We start from the raw sequence: 15186 nt of genomic DNA on the forward strand, positions 1-15186 counted from the left end.
TTCTGCCTGGTGCTGGAGGCTCACACCTGTAATCCTAGCTAATGAGGAGGCTGAGATCTGAGGATGTCAGTTCAAAGCGAGCCCAGGCATGAAAGTCCTTTAGACGCTTCTCTCTAAATAACTCCCAGAAAGCTGAAAGTGATCCTGTGGGGCAAAGTGGTAGCACACTAGTGTTGGCTGAAGAGCTCAGGGACAGTGTTCAGGCCCTGAGTTCAAATCCCAGAACTGATAAAGAAAGAAAGAAAGGAAGAGAGAAAAGAGTTTTAATTTTCCTGGAAGTAAAAGTATGCCGGTGTGAGGAAATAAGGAATACATCAGGGCTGTTTTACTCTGAAAACCAAAATAGTGTATCAGTGGTGGCAGAGACTGAGATCCAGAAGCAGAGCTTTTAGTCTAGTGAGGATGATTCAGTAGGTGCTGAGCTGGAGTATCTTTGTTTTTCCAAGGTCTGAGGAGCAGGAGTGTTAGGAAAGGAATTTGATGAGACATTGTCTAAGATAGAGAAACACAAATTTTATAATTCCCATAGATACCTAAAATAATTCTTAATGAGAAGTTAGAACTGAATGTATAAACAATTATTGAAAGGCAAAGAGTCACCTAATTATTGTGAAACACAGCAGTATTAGTTATTTCAAAAAAGTAAATGTAAACAAAGCAGCTTTTCTCCCATGATCAAGCAAATAATATTTGAAAAAAATGGTAAAGGCCAAAGGTAAGTACTGAGCTCAATTTTATCAGTACAAAATTGAGCAATTTGAGTAAATTTTTCTCTGTTATAAAACAAAGGAAAAAGGACACATAGAAGAACATTTTTCTCTGTAAAATATCTGGATTACTTGCTTAATTAATACACTAGAGAGAAAAGCATATATTTCTCTGTTGTTGTTTCTTATTTTTTTGCCAGTACTGAGGACTGAACTCAGGAGCCTGAGCCTATCCTTGGACTTTCCTCAAGTTTAGTGCTCTACCACTTGAGCCACAGCAGTAGTTCTGACTTTTCTTTATATGTGGTACTGAGGAATCCATCCCCGGTCTTTGTGCATGCTAGGCAAGCACTCTACCACTAGGCCAAACTCCCGGCAAAAGAAAAGCATATATTTCTCATAAATCAATTCCTACTTTGACATTTTAAAATCTCTTAACAGTTAGGATGGGAGAAAATGTCTTTACCTTTACATTACAGAATCGTTGGTTCTCATTTGTATTTTTTTTGTATGACTCATTCTAGGTATCCAAAAGATGGAGGCAATGACTCAAACGTGTGAGGAAAATCCAGATGAATGTGTGTGTGAAGTAGAAAGCATGAATAGTAACACAGTCGTGGAAAGAATGAGATCACTACGAACTTTTAAGTTGAATTCAAAACGTAAACCATACCTTACTTTACATGAGCAAACACACACAGGAGAGAAACCCTTTGAATGTACGGAAAGTGACAAATACTTCACCCTGAAATCAGATCTCAATGTACATACAAGAAATCACACAGAAAAGAAACCTTATGAATGTGACAAATGTAGAAAGACTTTCATGAAGAAGTCACAGCTTGACATGCATAATAGAATTCACACAGGTGAGAAACCTTATGAATGCAACATATGTGGAAAGTCTTTCAGACTGAAGTCATACCACAATTTGCATCAGAGAATTCCCACAGGTGAGAAACCTTATAAGTGTAACACATGTGAAAAGTCTTTCAGAACAAAGTCAAACCTCTCTTTGCATCAGAGAATTCACACAGGTGAGAAACCTTATAAGTGTAACACATGTGAAAAGTCTTTCAGACAAAAGTCAAACCTCTCTTCCCATCAGCAAACACACAGAGGAGAGAAACCCTTTGAATGTAAGAAATGTGACAAATCCTTTGGATGCAAGACATATTTACAAAGACACTCCCGTATACACACAGGAGAGAAACCCTTTGAGTGTAAGGAATGTGACAAATTCTTTGCATGCAAGAGAAATTTACAAAGACACTCCCGTATACACACAGGAGTGAAACCCTTTGAATGTAAGGAATGTGGGAAGTCTTTCAGAGAGAAACCATACCTCACTTTACATCAGAGAACACACTCAGGAGAGAAACCGTTTGAATGTAAGGAATGTAACAAATTCTTTGGATGCAAGAGAGATTTACAAAGACACTCCCGTATACACACAGGAGAGAAACCCTTTGAGTGTAAGGAATGTGACAAATTCTTTGCAAGCAAGAGAAATTTACAAAGACACTCCCGTATACACACAGGAGTGAAACCCTTTGAATGTAAGGAATGTGGGAAGTGTTTCAGAGAGAAACCATACCTCACGTCACATCAGAGAACACACAGGAGAAAAACCCTTTGAATGTAAGGAATGTGGGAAGCCCTTAGCCTAATTTTGATTATGTTCTAAAAACTAAGTGCCATTGATTGTATATAGAGATTCCTTTTGAACACTTGTTTGTTAATCATGTCATTTGAAATACGATGTAAAAATCAATGTTAATAAATTCTCTAATAAAAGTTTTTTAATAAGAGCCAACTTATCTAGTGCTAGCCATATGTTTCCATTTTCTGCTTGTTACAATGCTTTGAGAGGCAAACAGTAATTGGAAGAAGAAACTCACCTTGGCTCCCCCACCGGGTGAGAAACTTTCCAAACTATCAAGCCACACCTGTGATCTAGGATCTGAGAATGGTGCAACCTCTGAAAGGAGCCCACTTCCTCCAGGGTGCCGCCGTGCATTGTGGGAGTTGTAGTGTTCGGGCAGAGCAGAGCCCTTGGTAGTGGAGGTTTTCTGTTTTGAGGCGGGGTGGGGAAGCGGAAGATCCTTTTTGCGCTTGCGCGTTCCCAGCCACAGCTTAGCTTTTGAAAATCCCCGCTCTGCCTCTTCCCCTGGCTGCTGGAAGTCCGCGGAAGACTAACTTGGCGTTCTGTAGGTCGGAGTCCCCTGAGACACGCGCCCAGCTGTACTTGAAGGCATCTCAGGTGTGGAGCCCATGTCAGGTGGGGAGCCGGGGCTGGAGCACTGGAGCAGAGTCGACCTCCACGTGTTCCTCCACTCGGGGTTCATGAGTGTCGCTGCCATCAGCTCTCGGGTCTCCTCCAGGTGCCAGAAACTGGCTCTGGACGCCGGGAGAGCAAGCTGGGCCCTGCAGACCAGGAGAAGCAGGAGCTGTGCATTTCCCTCCATGACTGAGAGAGAGTGCTGTGTCAGCCATGGGATGTTATCACTGTGCCCAGCTGGAGGACAAGCCAGGGCATGACTGTGGTGGAATTGTGGAAGGTCTTAGGACAGTGAGCTGGGATTGGGGTTCTGTGTTGTTTCTCAAGACATGTTTGCTCTGCTCCTGCTTTGTTGGCCTTCTTAGCTGGCCTGGCTTGAGTTCACGCAGGTGTGCACACGTCCTTGTGTCTGGAGTCATTGTTCATGGGATATTGGAGTAGTGTGTGCTGGTGCTGTGGTTTTAGGAATGGAGCCTAGAGCTGTTGGAAAGACACCCTGTGATCAGGAGTCTCCCTCCTAAAGGACAGACTTCACCCACTCTGACTTCACAACTCTGACCTACAGAGCAGAGGAGAAAAGCACAGGAAGAGGAAGATGGTTTTAGCTCTCCTTTCCTTAAGGAATCATTGGTTCTATATCTGCAGAGCACAAAATGGACGTGGTAGTCTTTCTTCCAGCATTCAGTCACTTGGTGATTTGGGAAGGTTTAGACCAACTTTCAGGCGGGGAGAGGAGCTGGGCCGAGGAATAAGCTGGAACCTAGTTATTAGAGGGGAACAGGAGACAAATGAAAGGATCTGTCTAGGTCCTACTCCCTAATCCCATTCTCACTAATTTATTCAACCTACTCCCACAATCATTTCTAGTACATGGTCTCTCAAATTTAATCCCAAATATCCCATCTATGGATCTGGTGATCCTATATTGGCTCTTGCTGGCATTTCAGGAAGTGTAAGTCCATATCTTTGTCCTTTTTGGAAAATCACAGAAGAAACATTCAAGTAAGGTATCTTGCTGCAGATTTTATAATTTGTATATGTTACATACCCTGCAGTTTTAGCTAGTGTTCTCTGTTTGGGGTTCTCTAATTTTGCCCTTTGAGCTCACAGCCTGGCACTAACCATGAGCTTGTTTGCTCAAGAGTAGTGTTCAGAAACACTTAAAGCACCTCTTAAATTCCAGTTATTCTTGGTATTTCCTTGGATATTGGATTTTTCCAGACCTGTCCCTGCTGGCTTTAATCTGTGCTACTTCCGGGTTTCTGGCTTTCAATAGCAAGTAAGCGTCTCATAGACTTTCCATGCCTGGGCCGGCTTGAACCACAGTTCTCAGATATCAGCCTCCAGAGTAGCTGGGATTATAGCCACCAGAGCCTCTCTTATAAAATGCATATTATATTTCTAATAAAGTCATATGAAATAGAAAACTTTAAATTAATAAGGGATGTCCAGTCACTAATATGTATAAGGGTAGTCCCAATCCCCAAAAAAAAGAAAATACCCTACCCTGAAATCTGTAACACTCTTGATCTCAAGCGTTGTGAATATAGGCAATGGGCTATTGTAAAACCTTTTTTAAGCTTATTGTTTTTCTTAGGCCTGGGCTCTGTCCCAGAGGTATTCCACTAAAAGGCTACCACCCTGCCAGAGAGCCAAGGCCCATTTCCAATTTCTAGAGGTTAACTGGAGATAAGCGTTTCAGTTCCTTTTATGCCGAGGCTGGCATTGAATCTTGATCCTCTGATCTCAGCCTCCTGAGAAGGTAGCATTATGGATGTGAGCCACCTGCACCGGCTTTCAAAAATGGTTTTTAATGTAAGGAAACACTATTCTGATGTAGAAAAACAAAATACTGATCTGCAAACATTGCTTTTAAACAATTCACATTGTCTTTCCTAGCAAGAACAGCCTCACTGAAATTCTAAAGAGTACATTTTCATTTTTTGTACGTCTTTGTAAGATTCATGTTATTTTACATCAAAAAATGTCCAAGCTGGGCGTGGTGGCCCACACCTATAATCCTACATTCTCTGGAGGCTGAGATCTGAGAATTGTGGTTCAAAGCCAGCTCAGGCACTAAAGTCTTTGAGAATCTTACCTGCAGTTAAGCAGCAAAAACCTGGAAGTGGCACTGTTTGCTTCCAGGGGTAGGGTGGTAGCCTGGAGCTGAGGAGCTCAGGGACAACAACCAGGCCCTAAAGCAGAAGTCCAATGAACATCACAAAAAAAGAATTTCCATTCTACATGAGTGTGTAAAAACAAACAAACAGAACTGTAGATAATGTATTTCATGTGTAACAAACCAACTACTAAGTACATGTAGAAACACATCTATTTAATGTTTTAAAAATATAATGGATCTGCCTTTTGGAGAGTTCTCAGCTAGTAATTTTACATAAGTATTTTTTAAGTAATGTTAGAATGTAAGCTGAGTGAGATGGCTCAGGCTTGTAATCCTAGCTACTCAGGAGGCTAAGATCTCAGGATCAAGGTTCAAAGCCAGCCCGGGCAGAAATGGACCTGAGAAAAGACTATAATCTTCTGGTTCTTTAGCTCAGGATGTGTGAGTTGGATTGAGACACGCCTTTGACCGGTATTTTATGTTGCATCTTTGTTAGGCCCTGTGTCTCCACCAGGCTAGCAAGGTTCTTAATTTTACTGTTTAGGAAAGTCAGCATTAAGGACTTGCATCATCTTTACTGATGGCCTTTTGACAAAAGCAGATTAAATGACAACTTGCAAATCATTGCACAAGGGTACTCTGAGTGTTTGAATATAGGGAAATGTGCCATTTGTTAGCCATTACTGAAACATCATAAACAAGACTTACATATCATATACACTTCTCCTGTATAAATTTGGGTGATAAATACTGAGTTAGACATACATGTTTTTGTTGTATTTAGTATGTAAATGAATGAGGCAGTACACAAATGGTCAGTGCAGTCCTTGGATACCTTTGAATAAATAAAATAATCATTGATACATGCCTCAGTGTATTTCAGTAAAAACTAGTTTTAATGAGGGTTTGATTTTCTATTTGTTTCAATTAGTTAATTCTTTTTGGTGGGAACATTTGTTTTGGTTTGCTTTTTGCCAGTTCTAGACTTGAACTCAGGGCATGGACACTGTCCTTGAGCTTTTTCAAGGCTACAGGTCTACCACATGAGCCGCAGCACCACTTCTGGCTTTTTTCTGTAGATGTGGTACAAAGGAATCAAATAAGGGGCTTCATGCATGATAGGCAAGCAATCTACCGGGAGGCCACACTCCCCACCCAGGCAAACATTAGCTTTTATGAATTCTGTATATCTATTAATCTAGAAATGAATTGCTTGTATACTATCTACCTAACATCTAATGGACTGGATTCTTCTTTAGCAGAGAGTTTATTGCTATACTTGTGATCCAAAAGAATCTATAGAAGGCTTTATGCTTCTCCAGCCTAAATAGTCTGTGTTTTGCAGGAAAAAAATGGAGCAAAACCATACAGACTCTTTCCTAACCACCTCATTTGCTTTTTCTCCCAGCTATTCTTCCAGAATCTTCTGTTCATTGTCAAAAGCAAGAAAACATGAGAAGATCTGTGGTGAGTTGCTTTTTATTTCTCAGTGTTTTACCTACCTATGTGTGTTGAAGATTTAAAAATATAAGGAGATAAAGATGGAATTAGATCAAACAGATTATAAAAACCTTACATTCTGTCCATATTGAGTGCTAATTTGCTTCTGGTAGTTTTTAATTTTTCTGATATAAGAAAAAGTAAGCACACTTGTTATGTGATTCAGTGACAATGGGGAAGTGACTTCTCATGGAAGGTTTATTTATTTTATTTTTTTCTTTTTTTGCCAGTCCTGGGCTTGAGCTTATGCCCTGAGCACTGTCCTTGGGCTTTCTCAAGGTTAGAGTTCTACCACTTGAGCCTCAACACCAGTTCTGGCTTTTTTCTATGTATGTGGTACCGAGGAATCGAACCCGGGTCTTCGTGCATGCTAGGCAAGCACTTTAACCACTAGGCCAAACTCATGGCCCTCATGGAAGGTTTATAAGCAGAGTGTGAGACATCACATTCCCATGAGTAACATAAATAAGTGTAGTTAATGAAATACTAGTGGAGCAGCTGAAATAGTGTGTCCACACACAACTTCTAGTGTGCTAGAGAAGAGAACAAGGTTCATGTGTACAAATTCCTCTCCATACATGCTTCTTGGACAGTTTTGTTGTTTATGTCTTACTGGAAAATTAGGCTACATGTGTCCCTTTTTATTTTTCTTATTCTCAATCCCTCTTCCTTCCTTCTTTACGTTTTTTCCTTGTTTTTTTGGCCAGTCCTGAGGCTTGGACTCAGGGCCTCAGCTCTGTCCTTGGACTTTCCTCAAGGCTAGCACTCCACCACTAGAGCCACAGCAGCACTTCTGGCTTTTTTGTGTATGGCATACTGTCTGAGATATCTAATCTGGGTCTTCCTGCATGCTAGGGAAACACTCTACCACTAGGCTATGCTCCTGGTCCCCCCTGTCTGTCATAAGTCTCACCTTTTTCTTTTCTTCCAATGATCTTTTGGCTTCATTTTGGCAGCTTTTTCTGTGTATGTGGTATTGAGGAATTGAACTCAGTTCTTCGTGCATGCTAGGTAGGCAAGCACTCTACCAGTAGGCCAAACTCCCTGCCAGGAACTAGTTTTCCTTATTGATCCATTTTCCTTTGGTTCATAGAATTGACATTTTCTTTTCTACCTTTCTTCCCTGTTTTTTTTTTTTTTTTTTTTTTTTGCCATTCGTGAGGATGTGGTACTGGTGAATACTGGTGAATCGAACCTGGGTTTTTGTGTATGCTAGTCAGACACTCTTACCACTAGGCCAAACCCCAGCCAGAATTGACATTTTTTTTTACATACCTTTCTTTCTTTCTTTCTTTCTTTCTTTCTTTCTTTCTTTCTTTCTTTCTTTCTTTCTTTCTTTCTTCCTTCCTTCCTTCCTTCCTTCCTTCCTTCCTTCCTTCAATCATTGATTTATTTATTTATTTCATTCGTTAATTTGCCAGTCCTAGGCCTGAGATCAGGGCCTGAGCACTATACTTGCAGTTTCTCAAAGCTAGAACTCTACTACTTGAGCCTCAGCATCACTTCCACCTTTTTTTTTTCTATGTGTATGGTACCAAGGTATCAAACCTGGGCCTTTGTGCACATGAGGGAAGGACTTTACCACTAGATCAAACTACCAGCCCTAACTTCAGTACTCTCCCTGAACTTATCAGCTCAAGCCTTACCATCCTGCCCCTGGGCTTGGGCATTGTCCTGAAGCTCTTCAGCTAGAGGCCACTGCCCTATCCTGGAGACTGTTTTCTTGAGGTTAATTGGAGATGAGACACTCTGGTCCTTTTATGCAGGGCTGGCTCTGGACCTTGATCTCAGATCTCAGCCTCCTGAGGAGCTAGGTTTACAGGCTGGAGCCACAGCACCTGGTCAGAATTGACATTTTTCTTACCCAATATATAGGAAAATTGTTGCAAATTATAAACTGAGACACTTCTACAGGATTCCAGATCCAAAGAAAACAAATAAAAAAAACAAAAAACAACAAGAAGACATAAAAAAATCGAGAAGTAAAAGAGAAACTAGGCTTTCCAAGTTTGACTAGCAATTGGGCCTAGAGTCCCAGCAAACAAGCATATTTATTTCACACAGGGAAGGTTACAAGGGATACATGAAAAAAAATAAAGCACCTATATTAATATTACAAGCAGAGCCAAAACAGAGTTTGTAAGAGGCTTTTAAGACAGGAGACTATAGCCCAGACAAATTCCAGCCATGAAATCCTCCTTAATTATTCTTCAAGGTCAACAACATTCTAAGGTTCAGTTCCCAGCCTTCCCAGCACTAAGGAAGAGGTGTGATCTGAGTCTCTGAACACTCTCCAGAGTTGCTGTTTAAACCCTTCATGGCCAGCTCTCAGTATTTTGCATTCTGGCAAGGTGGAACTTTAAACCCTCAGCTTTAGGGTTCCTTTTATTCTTTTTTTTTTTTTTTTTTTTTGCCATTTCTTGGTTTGCCTCAGGGTCTGAGCACTGTCCTTGGCCTGAGCACCCTCCTTGGACATTCTCAAGTCTAGAGCTCTACCACTTGAGCATGAGCATCACTTTTGCCTTTTTTCTACATATGTGGTACTGAGGAATTGAACCCATGTCTTTGTGCATGCTAGGCAAGCACTTGCCATCAGGCCAAACTCAGGGCCCCAGAGTTCCTTTTAAGCATGTCTTTCGAGACTTTCCTTTTTACCATGCATCTTTTATTATGCAGATGTTTGATGTATTCGTTATTATAAATGGTCTGTAGCTATGGTCATACAATTTGTACTGATGTTTATTTCCTTTCATATTCCCACCATTTGTATTTTTCATTATTGTCTTTTGCTTAGGTTAGCTTTTTATTTGTTTTTTCTATATTTAGTATAGATCTCTTTTGACTGATTATTAAGATAACAATAGTTCAAAGACTGCCTGTTTAGTACAGATGCCAAACTTTTTCAAATATTTTGGTTCGATTGCTCTGTGCATCTGTGCAGTTCACAAATATGCAGGGCCTAGTATATTCCTTTGAAAAGCTATTTATTATGTAATAGCTATAATCTAGTCTGATAGTTTGACTGTTCTTTTCATAGAAAATTAACTGGTAAGTTTATTTATTTAATTATTTATTGTTTTTCCTGTCCTGAGCTTGAGCTCAGGATCTGAGCACTATCCTTGGATTTCTCAAGGCTGGAGCTCTAACACTTGAGCTGTAAAATTTCCATTAGGTACATACTTGAGTATTGTCACTCACTTAAACATTCCCCTGGACACTCTACTTGTCACAGATGTCTTAATGGCATATGTATTCCATGTGATGTCCTGAATCTGTTCTGATTGCTTATGAGAGCTCTTTATAAAAGATCAAATTAGCATATTCAGTGAGGAAGAATATGAAAATATGGAAAAATAATTTGTTTACTTCATGGTTACCCTGAGAAGTAGTAAATTTTATCATATTATAAGCTAAGGACACTCTTTCAGAAACCTATGTATAATTAATTTTATTATTCCAGGTTATTAGCTCCTTAGAAGTTACTTTGTCTCTAATGCTAGCAGCAGAAACTTTGTATTACTAATTACTAAGTTAATATAGAGACATATATTTCTTTTAATTTTTCTTTCTCTTAGTGTAACATAACAGAGCAAGCTCCAAACATTTGATGTAAGATGAAACATATATGTACAAGAGTGAATTTCCAGAGTTGGTATTCTTATGCCTCACAGTTAATGACTTGATGGAAATGTGCTGTTACAGAAGCTGGTGTCATTTGATGATGTGGCTGTGGATTTCAGCTGGCAGGAGTGGCAGATCCTGAACAATGCCCAGAGAACCATGTACAGGGATGTCATGCTAGATACCTACAGCAACTTTGTGTCCTTGGGTGAGCAAAAATCATAATAACCTACAAGGTCATCGTCATATTTTGTAGTGCATTTATTAATGTTTGTGTTATTGGAGTGTAAGATTTCAGGCCGCAGGATTTATACTCTAAATCTGGCACTGGTTGCAGTGCTTCACTCCTGTAATCCTGGCTCCTTAGGGGCTGAAATCAGAGATTTTGGGGTTGAAGCCATCAATGGCAGAAAAAACCCCGTGAGGCTCTTATCTCCAATTAACTACTCAAGACTGGAAAAGCTTTTGGGACTTGGCTTTCTCCAAGTCCGTGCTGACGTCCTCCTGAAGAACAGATACCACCTGCCTGAACGCTGACATGCCAGTGGGTGTGAATCCTTCGTTTTCCTTTGCACAGTATTCCAGTGCACACTTAGCATTCTGGTGTTTTGTTTTGGGTTTTTTTTTCAGTTGATAGTTGAGCAAACTGACATTACAGAAAGTGCCTTAGACACTACAGTACTAAAACAATGTTAAATATATTATTTGCCTCTAGGACAATTTATTGTATTATTTTGACTGTGCTTCATAACATGTACCTCTCTAGTCAAAGTAGTATTATAAACATTCAGCAACAATGAATCAGTGTTAATGAAAAATCCTCAATCCTCTGCATTGTACTTCAAAACACAAAACCTTTGGGGGTTAAAAGCTTTATCATCTGTTAGGAAGAATTGTCATGCAGGTTTGGAATCTTGAATCTCCCCTGGATGAATTGTACTGGCTGTTGACCACCAGACTCCTGACTGCAGATATCTTTTCTTGTATTCCCATATTTCTAGACAATGATTTTTGTAAGACAAAAATTTATTCATTATAGACTAAAAAAAAGGGAAGCAAGATTTAGGATCAGCCTTGTGAACAATATGTGTGACATCCTAGAGCAGTGATGACCCAGCATGAGCCATAGTTCTCCACTACTTCTTATTAGCAGGGCACTGCTTTCCTAAACCTGAATTGATTGCCAAGCTGGAGCAAGGTACAGAACCCTGGGGAGCCTCTGACCAGAACTTCACAGGTGAGTGACATCATCATATGTAGTGATGCTGAGGCCTGAACTCAGTGGGTAAGTTCTTCTTCTGCTGTATGGAGCTATAATATTGCAGGTTTCCCTGAGTCCTGTGTGTGATGGAAACCTAGGTGATCCTTGTGTCAAAGGACTGTGAAACAAGAGTTGATATGGAGATCTACTATGTTCTCTGTGGCGGTAAAGTTAGCAATTTCTTTCTTTATGTGGAAGTCACTATGGAACAAAAAGAAGAAAGTGAATAATGTAGAAAATGAGATTTCATTTTCTGCCTGGTGCTGGAGGCTCACACCTGTAATCCTAGCTAATTTGGAGGCTGAGATCTGAGGATGTCAGTTCAAAGCGAGCCCAGGCATGAAAGTCCTTTAGACGCTTCTCTCTAAATAACTCCCAGAAAGCTGAAAGTGATCCTCGGGGCAAAGTGGTAGCACACTAGTGTTGGCTGAAGAGCTCAGGGACAGTGTTCAGGCCCTGAGTTCAAATCCCAGAACTGATAAAGAAAGAAAGAAAGGAAGAGAGAAAAGAGTTTTAATTTTCCTGGAAGTAAAAGTATGCCAGTGTGAGGAAATAAGGAATACATCAGGGCTGTTTTACTCTGAAAACCAAAATAGTGTATCAGTGGTGGCAGAGACTGAGATCCAGAAGCAGAGCTTTTAGTCTAGTGAGGATGATTAAGTAAGTGGTGAGCTGGAGTATCTTTGTTTTTCCAAGGTTCTGAGGAGCAGGAGTGTTAGGAAAGGAATTTGATGAGACATTGTCTAAGATAGAGAAACACAAATTTTATAATTCCCATAGATACCTAAAATAATTCTTAATGAGAAGTTAGAACTGAATGTATAAACAATTATTGAAAGGCAAAGAGTCACCTAATTATTGAGAAACACAGCAGTATTAGTTATTTCAAAAAAGTAAATGTAAACAAAGCAGCTTTTCTCCCATGATCAAGCAAATAATATTTGAAAAAAATGGTAAAGGCCAAAGGTAAGTACTGAGCTCAATTTTATCAGTACAAAATTGAGCAATTTGAGTAAATTTTTCTCTGTTATAAAACAAAGGAAAAAGGACACATAGAGAAACATTTTTCTCTGTAAAATATCTGGATTACTTGCTTAATTAATACACTAGAGAGAAAAGCATATATTTCTCTGTTGTTGTTTCTTATTTTTTTTGCCAGTACTGAGGACTGAACTCAGGAGCCTGAGCCTATCCTTGGACTTTACTCAAGTTTAGTGCTCTACCACTTAAGCCACAGCAGTAGTTCTGACTTTTCTTTATATGTGGTACTGAGGAATCGATCCCCAGTCTTTGTGCATGATAGGCAAGCACTCTACCACTAGGCCACACTCCCGGCAAAAGAAAAGCATATATTTCTCATAAATCAATTCCTACTTTGACATTTTAAAATCTCTTAACAGTTAGGATGGGAGAAAATGTCTTTACCTTTGCATTACAGAATCGTTGGTTCTCATTTGTATTTTTTTTGTATGACTCATTCTAGGTATCCAAAAGATGGAGGCAATGACTCAAACGTGTGAGGAAAATCCAGATGAATGTGTGTGTGAAGTAGAAAGCATGAATAGTAACACAGTCGTGGAAAGAATGAGATCACTACGAACTTTTAAGTTGAATTCAAAACGTAAACCATACCTTACTTTACATGAGCAAACACACACAGGAGAGAAACCCTTTGAATGTATGGAAAGTGACAAATATTTCACCCTGAAATCAGATCTCAATGTACATACAAGAAATCACACAGAAAAGAAACCTTATGAATGCGACAAATGTGGAAAGACTTTCATGATGAAGTCACAGCTTGACATGGGTAATAGAATTCACACAAGTGAGAAACCTTATGAATGCAACATATGTGGAAAGTCTTTCAGACTGAAGTCATACCTCAATTTGCATCAGAGAATTCACACAGGTGAGAAACCTTATAAGTGTAACACATGTGAAAAGTCTTTCAGACAAAAGTCAAACCTCTCTTCCCATCAGCGAACACACACAGGAGAGAAACCCTTTGAATGTAAGGAATGTGACAAATCCTTTGGATACAAGATAGATTTCCAAAGGCACTCCAGTATACACACAGGAGAGAAACCCTTTCAATGTAAGGAATGTGACAAATCCTTTGGATGCAAGAGAGATTTCCAAAGACACTCCAGTATACACACAGGAGAGAAACCCTTTGAATGTAAGGAATGTGGGAAGTCTTTCAGACAGAAACCATACCTCACTTTACATCAGAGAACACACACAGGAGAGAAACCCTTTGAATGTAAGGTATGTGACAAATCCTTTGGATACAAGATAGATTTCCAAAGGCACTCCAGTATACACACGGGAGAGAAACCCTTTCAATGTAAGGAATGTGACAAATCCTTTGGATGCAAGAGAGATTTCCAAAGACACTACAGTATACACACAGGAGAGAAACCCTTTGAATGTAAGGAATGTGGGAAGTCTTTCAGACAGAAATCATACCTCACTTTACATCAGAGAACACACACAGGAGAGAAACCCTTTGAATGTAAGGAATGTGAGAAATCCTTTGGATGCAAGAGAGATTTCCAAAGACACTCCAGTATACACACAGGAGAGAAACCCTTTGAATGTAAGGAATGTGGGAAGTCTTTCAGACAGAAACCATACCTCACTTTACATCAGAGAACACACACAGGAGAGAAACCCTTTGAATGTAAGGAATGTGACAAATCCTTTGGATACAAGATAGATTTCCAAAGGCACTCCAGTATACACACGGGAGAGAAACCCTTTCAATGTAAGGAATGTGACAAATCCTTTGGATGCAAGAGAGATTTCCAAAGACACTACAGTATACACACAGGAGAGAAACCCTTTCAATGTAAGGAATGTGGGAAGTCTTTCAGACAGAAATCATACCTCACTTTACATCAGAGAACACACACAGGAGAGAAACCCTTTGAATGTAAGGAATGTGAGAAATCCTTTGGATGCAAGAGAGATTTCCAAAGACACTCCAGTATACACACAGGAGAGAAACCCTTTGAATGTAAGGAATGTGGGAAGTCTTTCAGACAGAAACCATACCTCACTTTACATCAGCGAACACACACAGGAGAGAAACCTTTGAATGTAAGGCATGTGATAAGTCCTTCTCCCAGAAATCAGGTCTCAACACACATACAAGAATTCACACAGGAGAGAAACCCTTTGAAGGTAAGGAATGTGACAAATCCTTCACCCGGAAATCAGATCTCAACAGACATACAAGGATTCACATAGGCTAGAGACCTTATGAATGTAAAAAGTGTAGAAAGGCCTTCAACCAGCGTTCAAATCTCAGTGGCAATACTTTAGGAATAATAAATATGGAAAATCTTTCAACTAGGTAAGAACTCAGTTTGTATCAGAGAACCCATGCAAGAGAGAACCCTTATATTATGAAGGACCACTGTCTTTTGAGCAGAAGCCACATCTCGTGCATTAGAAAACCATTCAGGATAGAAGCCTTATGAATGCAGGAAGGCAGAGCTCACAACTCATTAACATACAAGAAACAAATACTATGAATGAAACAGATGTGGAAAGTTTCTCAAGAAGATGGCATGCCTCCGTTTTCATCAGAGAATACAAACGGGAGAAACCATATGAATGTAAGAAATGTCAAAAGTTATTCACCAAAAAAGTATAGCTCAATATTTCTAGAACACACACAGGGGAA

At 39.8% G+C, this 15186-nt stretch overlaps 2 protein-coding genes across 2 annotated transcripts in view; both read left to right on the forward strand.

Moving 5' to 3' along the window:
* LOC150044760 (uncharacterized) overlaps positions 1-2254 on the forward strand; it is a 29587-nt gene extending 27333 nt beyond the window's left edge. Inside the window, exons 5-6 of the mRNA XM_090321159.1 lie at positions 1582-1916; positions 2002-2254. Coding sequence (XP_090177285.1) covers positions 1582-1916; positions 2002-2254 — 588 coding nt within the window. The remainder of the gene's footprint in view (positions 1-1581; positions 1917-2001) is intronic.
* Positions 2255-11460: 9206 nt separating this feature from the next.
* Positions 11461-14834, forward strand: LOC150044761 (uncharacterized). Its single transcript, XM_090320874.1, has 4 exons — positions 11461-11468; positions 12976-13763; positions 13932-14224; positions 14309-14834. The coding sequence occupies exons 2-4, from the start codon at positions 12987-12989 to the stop codon at positions 14745-14747; spliced, it is 1509 nt and encodes a 502-aa protein (XP_090177000.1). The 5' UTR covers positions 11461-11468; positions 12976-12986; the 3' UTR covers positions 14748-14834.
* Positions 14835-15186: the final 352 nt, after the last annotated feature.

Source organism: Megascapheus bottae, chromosome 29 (assembly GCF_031878675.1).
Source record: "Megascapheus bottae isolate mThoBot1 chromosome 29, mThoBot2.hap1, whole genome shotgun sequence".
Taxonomy (NCBI): Eukaryota; Metazoa; Chordata; class Mammalia; order Rodentia; family Geomyidae; genus Megascapheus; species Megascapheus bottae.